The sequence below is a fragment of the Diuraphis noxia genome, unplaced genomic scaffold (assembly GCF_037042655.1).
Source record: "Diuraphis noxia isolate RWA-SAM2 unplaced genomic scaffold, SU_Dnox_SAM2 contig0003, whole genome shotgun sequence".
NCBI lineage: Eukaryota > Metazoa > Arthropoda > Insecta > Hemiptera > Aphididae > Diuraphis > Diuraphis noxia.
In genome coordinates this window covers 71,562,909-71,576,137 of record NW_028301713.1, presented here as the reverse complement: position 1 = coordinate 71,576,137, position 13,229 = coordinate 71,562,909, and the positions used below count along the sequence as shown (strand labels likewise).

The 13,229-nt window shown below is 27.1% G+C and overlaps 2 protein-coding genes across 5 annotated transcripts in view; one reads left to right on the top strand and one right to left on the bottom strand.

Moving 5' to 3' along the window:
* LOC107164783 (uncharacterized) overlaps positions 1-13,229 on the top strand; it is a 31,939-nt gene that overhangs the window by 6,524 nt on the left and 12,186 nt on the right. Inside the window, exons 2-5 of one of the 4 annotated variants that reach the window (XM_015512750.2) lie at positions 2,326-2,415; positions 6,565-6,667; positions 12,012-12,144; positions 12,283-12,413. In XM_015512750.2, coding sequence (XP_015368236.1) covers positions 6,602-6,667; positions 12,012-12,144; positions 12,283-12,413 — 330 coding nt within the window. In that variant the 5' untranslated portion in view covers positions 2,326-2,415; positions 6,565-6,601. Of the gene's footprint in view, positions 1-2,325; positions 2,431-6,291; positions 6,668-12,011; positions 12,145-12,282; positions 12,414-13,229 lie in introns of those variants that run through there. The other 3 variants (XM_015512732.2, XM_089224115.1, XM_089224116.1) reach the window with 3 other exon arrangements.
* On the bottom strand, positions 2,331-3,923 carry LOC149057724 (uncharacterized). The gene is made up of 2 exons (XM_089224118.1): positions 3,482-3,923; positions 2,331-3,279 (listed from the first exon to the last, which is right to left on the bottom strand). The coding sequence occupies exon 2, from the start codon at positions 2,956-2,958 to the stop codon at positions 2,452-2,454; it is 507 nt and encodes a 168-aa protein (XP_089080244.1). The 5' UTR covers positions 2,959-3,279; positions 3,482-3,923; the 3' UTR covers positions 2,331-2,451.

Here is a 13,229-nt window from a genome sequence, read left to right as displayed (position 1 = left end):
TTTCTTAAAACGTATTTTATTTTTATCATAAGTACAAAGGCAGTTTAAGATACTATTCATAAAAATAACCCACAAAGAACAGAGTGTGTCCTTCTCTCTAGAATATTAGTTTATTTTTATGGACAAACATCAGGCAGTCTACTACAGTAACATGTTATTGTTTGTTTTAATCAGTAATTTAATTACGTTATTTTTTTATAAGCTGGGAAAGCTGGAAAAATAAAATATAATTAACATCAATAACAACAACACTTTTAAATAGCTATTGTTTATATTATTCAAAACAAACTATCCTTATTATTAAGTAATATTCTTTAGAAAATACTAGTATATTATATAATACATAGGTATATCTATACATGACATACGTATTAAGTACCTACCTAGTAAGTGGTAGTTTAGTATTTGTGAATTAACAGATTATTTACACAATTTTTATCACTTAGTCTTTCCTGCAGTCCTGCGGCATAATATACTTATTATAATGAATCTATTTACATATATTTTTAATGTACCTATACAAAAACGCTAAGAAGTTTCAACCACGTATTACAATCAATTTACAGGTTGTCTGATCGTGTGTGTGTGTGTGTATATATATATATATATATATGCATGTATGTATGTATGTATGTATGTATGTATGTATGTATGTATGTATGTATGTATGTATGTATGTATGTATGTATGTATGTATGTATGTATGTATGTATGTATGTATGTATGTATGTATGTAAAAATATGCATAATACAAGTTAAAACCTTTTGGAGATAAAGTGTAAGTGTCGTTTGAAGTGTAGACGTATCACGTACGCAGAGTTTGAACGGCTTATGTTGACATTTATAAGACTTGAAACATGAAAAAATAATGAAAAATAAAACATTAACCACGTGGAAAATCATTGCGAAATGTCAACATAGCAGCAGCAGGACTCGTTTGACCTAGAGAACGACCACACGACACAAGAGGATTAAGAGTCACACGATACGGTTCCACTGCGATTTGGATTAATGGTTATTTTTATTCCTCGTCACTCGCAGTTCCCCGCTAACTAAATTTGATTACGACCCAATGGCTCATAATATTGCTTGCGCACTGTCCGCGACGATATTATATTATATACTTACGTGCCAACCGTAGTGATAGGTACGTAAACCATGTTCTCCGGATAGGTCAAGTTTGTCTTGTACGACGTATGTGTAACCACTATATTATAATATGCCCTGTCAGCCGAATAGACCGGTGACTAATCCACTTATTGAAAATGGTTACTGACCTCTGGCGTGATTTCGAAATAGGCACAAATGCATGCGGCACTTACTCGTGCATACACACTCACACGCGCACGCGCGTGTACGCTGGCTGGGAAGTATATAATGTGGGTGTGAGTAAATAAGTGAGTAAGTAAGTGTGTGTGTGTGTGTGTGTGTGTGTGTGTGCATACACGTTGTGCGGACAGATAGATAAAAACGAATATCCTGAGAGATGTGCAAACAGAACGGATAACGGGCATCTGTGCTGTTTACCGACTTTTGAAAAACCTTCTTGGGTTACCCTAATTGAAAATACTAGTCTGGCTATTGTGTAGTGAAAAAAACAACATACACACACATCACATCGTTCATGACTTCATGTATGTTGTTGTATTGTAAGGTATTATTATTATTATTATTATGAGCGAATACGTCTTGCAAAGTTGCTAGAATATCACGCAACATAATATGCTTATTATTAATAATATAAAATTATACTATGCATACGAAATAGATTTATCTGCCGCATAAAATATTAGCGTCTCATTCATTTCGTTAAAATATTAATGCTCATAGAGCGGTGGTAAAACAAGTTCGGTATAAACGCGAATGCACATTGTAAACGAATACGTCAAATATAATATAGTACAGTAGACGTCCGTATACGCGCGCGATATTTTACATTTGAAGTTCAATTTATCACGTTTACATTTTATTACATTTCAATGTATTATTTATATTATACGATTGTAAGTTTTTACCTTTTATCTTACAGAAATCGATCACACACAAATACATACCTTTTTTTAATTTATAAATATTTATAGGTATATATTTTTTTTAAATACTTTAACAGTCGTTTTTCAATAGTTTTTTAAATGTTTTGCTTGTTATAGAGTAACTGCGTTACTCTTTTCCTCTGATAGTTAAAATATAATATTAATGTATTATACCCAAATGTAATATATCAGGTACATACATAGGTAGTCAAAAATAAAATATATTTGCGTTAGATATTTTAACATTTTTTTTTTTTTTTTTTTTTTTATTGATGCGGCTTCAACATTAAAGTCATTAGCCGGGAACAAAACATGTTTACAAGTTATTTACAGTCATCTTAATATTTAAATAAAGGAAATACAAGAATATTACAAGCATATGGTGATAATGATATAAGTAACAATAATATATAATTATTTAGATTCTATTATATAGATTGGTTATTTTAAGGAATGTTATTAAATAGCTAAAATTGTCTATACTTAAAATATCTCTTAATGTTAGGTGTGGAAACATTTTTCTTTGTTCTGTTAGATTAGGGCACTCTAGGAGTAGGTGTGCTGTGGAAATCGGGGCGTTGTTGCAGAGTTCGCAGTTTGGTCTCGGCTCTCTTCTCATTAAGTGTGCGTGAGTGATGTTAGTGTGTCCAATTTTCATCCATGTCCATATCACTTGCTGTCTTCTCGTACTTGAGGAGGGATTTGGGTTAGGTGACAGAAAAGGTTTTATTTGGTATAGTTTGTTGTTCAGTTCCTGGTCCCAGAGTCGTTGGTGGATCCTTTTGCTACTTTTTAAGGCGATTCGGGCGGTGTTCTTGAGAGACGAAAGGTCTATTTTGGGAATATTGATGTCGGTGGAGGCTTCTTTAGCTGCTATATCAGCTTTTTCATTTCCTGTTATGTTCTTGTGGGCAGGAATCCACATGAAGGTCACCGAACGGGGGTAGATACGGGGTAGGTCAGGGTAAAATGATAAATAGATAACATATTCAAATAATTAAGTATTGTATTTTTGAAAGATGACTCACAAGAATAGAACTTATAGTAGTTGATATTATATTATTTTTAATGTCATATTTTATTAGTACTTGGCCAATTTTAAGATAAATTATCAATTTTGATTTTTCACAGTTGAAATTAAAATTTCAAATATATATCAGTTTGTACCACTGCCCTTGTACATTTTAGTTCACCACCACTTATTGATTATATCATACTCATATATTCTTGATCATATTTATCCTGTCTAAGATTTAGGGCTTACATAAGTACAAATGATTAAAAATAATTATCAGAGATTTTTAAGTCATGTTGAAACATAGGTACATTTATTTTAAATTTGAGTTTACTAAGCTTAAAATGTTTAAAATCATAATAAACGGAGCTCTTTAATATTATAATTATAATTTTAAACTGATATTTCATAAATATTCATAAAGATTACTTACAAGGGACAAATCCAGTGGTGTATATTGAAACACAAAGCATTTTGTATACTTGCAGTATGTCTATTATAAATTGTTACGAACATTTTTGAAAATTAAATATTTTTTTTTTCATAGTTAAATAATAATATTAGTATCTCTTGCACTACATATTATATATTACACAACATTTCATAAATTTTCATACTTCCGTATACTTAGTTGAACAAGAATAATGAAGACAAATCCGTAAATCCGTGCGTACTGTGAGTCAGCAGTTAAAATATTGCGACAAATGAATGCCAATCAGTGGGTAATTGGTTTGGTATTTTATACGATCATGATTCATCGTAGTTTTTAGAACTTTAATAAGATTTGTATTTACAATCCTTATTTATAGACTAAATACATCGAGGAATCTTCTAATGAAATGCATGAAAGTTAATAGATTTAAAATTTTCAATTGTTTTTTTAACAAATTTGAAAATAAAAAAATGTAAAAAATGTAATTTTATTATTTAAATTATCATAACTACGATAAAATATTAATGGAAATCAAAATATTAAAATTATATCTTTAATACATAGGTACTTTTTTTGTGTTAGTATCCACTACACTTTTACTTCCCAGATAATACATTTATTTCACATTTTGACAAATATTTAAGGATTTATTATTATTTTTCTGTTAACTAACTAAGATGTTCGACATTCGACAACAATAGCACAGTCAACAATTTCGGTTTTTTAATACTCTTTAGGTTGTAGATACGACCACGACCTTAAGATAAAATGTACTCGATATTATTAAGTAAACACTTTAACTGTTATCGTATTCATATTTGTCAACAATATTGATGTGTAATTCAAAATACTTTCTGTAGGATATGTAGTAAAGCTATATGTTGTCTTAATATAACATGTAATTCATATTATTTATCTCGCTGTGTTTAATCGTATAATACGTTTAAACAATATTTAAATATTTAATTATCTGTTTTAAATAACAAACGTCATTTGGCTTTTGTTTTCAGTAAATATAAGAACATAATATTATGATCAAAATACACAAGTATTTTAATACACGTAAAAATCTGATTGTACAATAAATTGATCTTCATTTTACTTGATCGTGGCTTTCTTTATAAATGATCTTATAGCTATGTACCCTAATTATTAGTTAGGATCTTAGGTAGCTTCTAGGTACCCATGATTTGTATTTATCGTCGTTATTTGAAATGCTCTTAAGTACTCGGTATTCGGTATCCCACCCTAGATAGTAGCATTGATGCATTCATTTGCCTAGGAAAATATACTATTTAAGAATTTAGAACCAGAATATTCTCTACGACTCTAACGTGACGGTTTTTAAGCGCATTTATTAAGTGGCTGATGCGTTATTATGTAATAGTTTAAAAAAATCCTGGAGAATCTAAAAAAGTCGAAAATCAATGAATACATCAGTCATCAACAGCATATTAAACATTCTTGATAGGTTTATTATAAAAAAAAAAAACAGATAATACATTCTGTTAGAATCTACGATTTTTCTAGAAATTCATATTTATTTTTATTAAAATTATATAAATCGAGAATCTTATTTATTTTTTAGACTATATCTGAGCATATCCACTGCTATATTTATCAAACAAATAATTTGTTTGAATATTGTGTGTGCTTAAAACAAATTAATTTTATTCATTTAAGCTATTAAATACGAATTCATAAAATAGCTTATGATTTTAGAACCCGTACATATAAAAATTAATATAAGATAACATTGCTGAAAAAATAACAAACATCTCTTGATATAACATAATAATGATATTTAATAATTTTTGCACTGAAACATTCAATCCATACGAGGTTTGACCGAACTTGAAATCAAGGAAGATATTCCTAATTGCTTCACTAGGTATAACTCATTATTGAGACATCTTAAAAGTGCCTACCTACACGGATTTTGAAATTATAATAATATACGAAACTAATAAATTTCACGGTCGGGATCCGCGGTACCTATAGTGTATACACGTATTGACAGTCTGCACAACGCATAGATACATAATATATATATATATATATTAATTTTTTTTTTACTAAAGGGTGTACACAATCGAATTATAATAATAATAATAATAATAATATATTCAAACTATAAACATTATTACACATATTTTGCGTGTCGCGATCGCTTCGTGGACCGCCGCCACAAGCCACAATCGAAGGTCGTCGTTCCCTGTTTATTATGACCTGTAGCAAATAGTTATACAATGTAGGTATATATATTATGACCTGCCTATACTGCCGATTGTCTGGATGGTTAGAGTTATGGCTGGTGGTGGGGATGGTCATCAGGATGGGGAGTAGACGAAGAGGAAGAAGACATTAAACACTGCAAATAATGTATAATAATATATAAAACAAACGTACGATTCCATACATTATATTTTCCCCTTGCCGTAGTCGACAAAGTTTTGAGAACGAGTACCTAATACCTATACCATAAACAAACGTGGTACATGACCTTTTCGACGTGGTCGACGTTCTTGTGGTGGTCGTCGTCGATATTGTACAATTGAAGCGCGCAAATTCCGATCATATTCACATTGTGTTTGATCTGTATGCGTTTTTTTACCATCTTTTATTATTTTTTTTTTTTTACCGTCGTAATATTTTTGTTTTGGATTATTGTATTTTAGTCGTTTCCCTCTCTTCGTTTTTTCCCGAGGGTTTGGCCTTGTCCAACGACAGATTTCCATGTTTTTTCATACTCATAAAAACATAAGCATACAGCCCCTCGAGGGTCAATTAACGACTAGCTTACTCCACTTTGCAAAGTAATACGATAATTTAGTACTACTATTCCTGATCTAAATGTGTTGAAGATTTCGTACCGCTTTAATCACAACGTAACTAACAAAGAATATAATTTGATTCCCCAATAGATTTGTTGCGATCGAAGGTTAAGAAGTGCAAAACATGGTATCCAATTGTCCAATACTCATTATGTGTTTGGAGGACCCATGAAACGATTCAAATTATTTTTAAAGACTATTCGGTATAACACAGTATTCAGTATATTTTATAGTTTTTTTTTGTTTTAGTTTGAATGCAGTCGTTTTGAAGTTTAATAGTACAAAAATGAAAAAATGTTTGACATCTATTCAATGGACTATGCAAATCTTCATTCCTATATGTTTACTTTGGGTGAGTACACAAAATAATAAATAAAAACGTATTATTATTTCATTGTTAGGTATAAATTATAGTAACAATAGATAGGTATTATGTGACAGCAACGCAAAATTGTTTTGGCTAGCTACTCTTTTAAGCAAAGAATAGATAAGAATGTTCAATTATTATATTATAAACGGATTGTATGCATATACTTATATTATATCATATTAATTATAAGCATTAAGGCGTAATAAATTATGCTTTGTTCACTTATGAAGAGCACAAAGAAAATTATAATCATACTAAAATAAAATATGTAATTAAAGCAACAAATAATTGTGAAATAAATACAGTTTTTACTTTGTACGCAAGTTTGTTTCCATTTATAATGATATAGTATTATTATTTCACATGAATTCTTTTTAAATTATAATTATTGGAAACAAAAGCTCATTCATAGAAGTCAAGTGTAGTTTTTGAATAATATGCTTAAAGTATTTATTTTAACATTTCACATAATTTAAAATATACATGGTATAGTATGTTCCTTTAGCCGAGCTTTATATTTTGTAAAAAATAAATAGAACAGAAAACCAGGTCGTAAATTATCAAATAACGAAAAAATGTTAAAAGTTAAAAAAAATATGTAATTACGATTTATTTCATACTAATTGTAGGGTGTTAATAAATTGTTTGTTATACAAGAAGTATTATATTTTATTATATATACAGAGTATAGGTACCTACGTCTATTATATAAACATAATATAGCTTTTAAAGATGATAACAAAAGATTTTCAATGTACATATTTCGATGTTAGGTACATAATATGTACAATATGTACACATTTTAAAATTAAAAATGACTGAAGCATAATACTTTATTGAGGTATTATAAAACAGGTTTTTAGCGAACATAATTTATGAATTTTACATTCATAATTAAATGATCTATAAAACTATAACATACTAATATAGATGACTGGTAATTATGTTGTAGTGCATAACATTAAATGTGTGGCTAAATAATAAATCAATTTATTTAAAACATGTTATTAATTTAGTTATTGATTTTTGATTATAGTTTTCGAAGACAAATTGTATTATAAACTATAGTTTATTATATAAGTATAATAATAATAGAAAGAAATACTACCATACAAAATAATGTATTATATTATTTTTAGATAGGTATACATTTTGTTATAAGCGTTTTTATTTCTCATTTAAATTAAAAAATACTACTACCTACTAAAATAATATGAGCAAATTATAATACATCACTTTAAAATCTATTTCGGTTCGATTTATATTAAAATAAGTTGTTTAGGTAAAAATATGTAGGTATACTTGCAATCAGCAGCTTATACTGAGTGTATGAACTTAACTAATATTAGTTGTTAGTAATACCATTAAAAAAAAAAATGTTTATGCGATGTGATTTTAATGTGTCGTACAAAACCGGTTCAGATAAAAATTAGGTTGGTCGAATATTGTCACCTTTTTGGAATATTTAATTTCATCACATCTACAATATATAATGGAATTTATGCAACACTAACGAACTTTAATAATATCGTTTTTGGCACCTACGTAGACCATTGTTAAAATGACATAAATAACATTATCAGATCGTAGAACTTCGCCTTCAGTGAACTCATATATTTAAAATCCGTTTCCATCGCAACGCCCTTTTTGTACTAATAAATATACAAATTGAATAACTTACAACAACAAAAGTATTCAGTTGTGTGTTCAAATAAAAATTATGATTTAAGATTTAAAGAATTTATTAAATTGTATGATAAGCTATATATTTTCGTTTAAAAATAAATCATATTTATGTTCATTGAAAAAATATACTTATAATTTATAACACTATTATTACTATATAGTATATACAATATACGAATAACGAATGTAGGTTTGTGAATTATGTACATTTAAACAATTTTCGTTGGCAGGATTTACTATACTTTGATGACCTTATAATACATTTAAAAAAAGTCATTTTATTTAATTAAAAATAGAATACAAATTAGGAAATATTTAAAATAATCAATTTTACAAAATGTTTAATTTTTTGCATTTATTTTCATTTTCATTTCGTTTTCCGAACTCCGAACTAATATTTTTAATCTAAGTAATAATAATAAAGTAATTATTATGTAAATGTTAATAATTCATTTGCAATTTATAAGATAATTTAATAAAATGGTTGTAGTCTAACATGAATGTAACTTAAAAGTACATAATTTAACAGTTTATGACTCATGCCGTGTTGTAGATGATTTCGTGTAATTAAGTTATATTTTATTTATATTCCGAGCATAGGGAGAAACTATTGATTTTATACCAAGTATGTTTTATTTTGATGAGAAATAAATATACAAAAGCTTTGTATAGAATTTCTATCTAATATCTACAACATTTCAATTTATTATATTCATTATTTTTTTCGAAATTGATATGAGTTATTTAGTTAATTGAATATTTGCAATATAAATTTAATTTATATTAATATGTGTAAAATGTACCAATTTATGTTCCTAAAATGTCCATCAATGTTCAAAAACATCTAAAATGTAGGTTTTAAATAGAAGCTGAAAATTATATTGCTTTCAAATTGCTTTTAACGAACTTATTGTGTTTCTATTATACGTATAAAGTTTTGTTTAGTAGGTATAACACTGTTCGATACAATAATTTGTTGAGAGTAATGACGTACGTAAATTGAAAGAATTAATTACATTTTCGTTTTACTTTAGATTTAGAATGATAATGTTATTAATTGGCAGCATTCATATTATCTAAATAAATTTGGTTTCAGCGTTTAGTGCTAATGAACGTTTGCTTAGAAAATATAGAAAATAGAAATATTAGTATATTATTTACTTAATATCAGAATGACTTATTAGGTTTTTATTTTTTTTATGTAGATCAATATTGGCTGTCGCTGCGGAAGCACTGCGAAAGCAGTTCCCGCGGCGTCGTCGGTTAAAAACTGGAAAAAAAGATCAATATTGGCTGTATAATATTCTAAAGCAAAATAAATTAGCCTAGCAACTATAAATGAACCAATATTTATTACTGTAGGGCTGTTATTTAAGTTAATGTAATATCAAAGCAAAAGTATGTAAAATATATATATACCTAGGCAATTAGAATAACCAAACTAGGTATATCTATGAATACTGTATAAGAATTTAAAATTAAAAGTAATAAAAAATATCGTATATGTTATTGAATTTTTAAATTGATAGGTATTTACTAAATCAACTTTTTTTTAATAACATTTTGATAACAATTTAATGAAATACAATTGTTTTTATGTTTTTATCATTTCAAAGTAAAATAATTGGATACTAGATAGCATTTTTAATTATAAATAAATGCATTAAACACTTGCAATATTAATACGACCCAACCATCAATGTCCACCGCTGATGGCTGATCATGAATTGTGTTTGTTCCAATTTAAATTATAAAAATAAATTATTTTTATTGTTTTGAGTATTGTAAACAAAAATATGTTTAAAGCATGAAAAAAAAATGCAGAGTTAGTATAAACTATTAAAATGAAATATATAGAATAAAGTATAACATTTATTATACCTAGGTATTCATTTTATTGAACATCTTAAGATACAAATTTATTAGAAACATAAGTGAATTTATCATGTTTCAGTAAAAAAATATGACGTATTAACATTTATATCTCAGTCCTATTTATAATTATTTCATTTTAAGATGAGTAAAGCATTTTACGGAGTATCCCCTGCTGCATCTCATCACTTGTAAATTAAACTTCGATTTCTTAAAAAATAATTAAATATCCAAAACCATCTACTTCAGGATATAAAACTAAATGTATATGTATTTATTTTTTAATCAATTTAAAATGTATACAATTATTATCATGACAATTAGTGAGTAATTCAAAAATTGTATTAATTAAAGTTTAAATGATTAGATAAAGTATCTGAAAATACTGAGATCAAGTTTTGTTACAAATTAAAATAATAATAACTAATAATCATTATGCAATAATTAAATGATTATTATCTTTTGTTATTTGTGTATTATTTCTTTCTTGCATTTTAAACTCTGACAGATGAATGAATTAATTTTATAATGGTATTGTATGTTTTATTTTTCCTGTCAATCATCACTTTTTGGACTTTGAAATGATTCAATATTTAACTTTGAGGGTGATTTATAATAGAAAATTGTACTTAGTTGGAGTTAAAAGTTGAAAATTCATAGATTTTTTTCAAAATAACCAGGTAAAATGAGGAAATCAGTTTTTGATCAAATCTATTTATTTATTTTTTTAAATTTTTTTAGTTTAAATTAATAACCAACATTCGTAGTTAATTGAAACGTTTATGAAATATTTATATCTGTATTGTCTATACATAATACAATTCTCAAAATATGATGAAAGTTTTAGAGTTAGATATGTCTTTATAAATATCTAACTACCTATGTATATATATTTGATATTTTTTTATTTATTTTTATCTATAAATGTTAGTTTTTTTTATTGAAATTATGATTAATTCTTTAATTCATAATATTCATTATACCCTTTATAAGTTCCATTTATCAAATACTTTTTATTGTTCGATTAAATGTAATTATAAAAACATTAGTATTAATAATTTTAACTGTATATAGTATAGGGATATTTCTATAAAAATTAAAGTATCCACCATCAAAATTTCAGGATTTGTGTTTAATTAAAAAAAATTAATTTAGAAATAATTAAGGGTAGTGTAGTATTTTGTATAATAGTATATTTCTTAGTTTTTATATGACTGTTACAATTTCACTAAATAAGCATTCACAAAGAAAACTAGTGGCTAATAACTACAATAGGTACTTAGGTACTTTTTTGAGATTTAAATACAAATCTAAACGAAGCATAAGTATTTTTCTTTAGTGAAACTATGTTATTTTTATTTAAATTCGTTTATTTAATGAAAATTTACAATATAAATAGATATACTGCAGTACAGTAAGTAAATGCATGTTATAATATGAGGAGGTGAATAAATAATAATGAGTTGGTGTTTCACATTAAGTAAATCTGGACACCAGTATAGATACCTTGGTCGTATTTCCCATATTTTTTTTTATGAATTTCGATATTTTATTCGATTGTGAATTGTTATTGATATTGTATCGAATCATCGATATTCGAAATTGTTTTACAACCCAGAGTCTACTCTATCGTTATTGTCGTATGAGTATAATAAATTTAAGTCATCAATATTTATATGTTGGTATTTGATGGAAATGTATTAACATAATATATTCTACTTATCCTAATTCATATAAAATTTAGTGATTTTTTGTTCTTTTTTAAAAGATACATTTATTCCATTCAGTGGTTGGGCATGGAAGACTTATGGAGCCACCGTCAAGAAACAGTATGTGGCGGTTTGGATATCCTAATCCGGTCGATTATAACGATAACGAATTGTTCTGCGGAGGCCATTCCGGTATGATGTAAATCTTGATCGAGAAAATCCGTCGATTATTTATACTATTTATTATTTTTATTTTATGAGCTCGAATCGTTAATATTCAAACGTTGAGCAAGGGAAAACAAGTAAGAAGGTAATAATGTATGTTTTTAGTTCAATGGAGCGTAAACGACGGGAAATGCGGAGTGTGCGGGGACGCGTACGATCAACCTCAACCTAGACGACATGAAGCGGGGGGTGAATACGGCAGAGGGATAATCAGCAGGCATTATTTTGCAGGTCAGGTAAGGTCAATTGAAACAATTATGAGCGTTTGTCATTATATTCGAATAAATGATGCGCATAATATAACGCTGTGTCATTATTGTTATAGTTTCGATCACGTTTGTAGTGATTATTATTCTTCAATCATAAATTAATTATTATTACCTGACGATTCTCCTAAATATTATTGCTATGTTGCGTTCGATGAATCGTCGGATAAAGTTTGGTTACAGAGTAAAAAAAAAACTTCTTTTACAAAATCCATAGATGTAATTACCACTTACACACTTTTCTTCAGAACTTTTATAGTCTTGTGAAATATTAATAAAACACAATGTGGGAAAAAGTTTTAACGAAAGTTTTGCATGTCGTTTAGAACTGAAATCCTCTAAGGAGCTAAAGCTTTTTAAATCATCAAAATTCTGAGTTACCTGAATATGAATTAGAATCATCGAAATTTGCATACATACAATAATAATTATTAGTTATGAAGCAACAAACAATTTTTAAAATTTACGATAATGAAACCAATGAATAGGTATACAGTAAATTTAACTTTTAGAGAAATTCGATGATCATAAAATGCTGAAATGTTGGTACTAATGTTAATGCACACAGTATACTTTAATTAAAACGAAAATTGGATTTGCTTCTAAAAAGTAATTTAAGTTTGTTTTAGCTGTTCATAAATTTAGCTCTTTATGCAGCTTAAATAAATAATACGTTTATTTTTAATTACATTGGTTTACTAATAAACTTAAAATATTACAATTTTTAAACTGATAATAAACGTACCATATTATATAAAGTAGGTTACAAAGTTTTAACATTTCTAT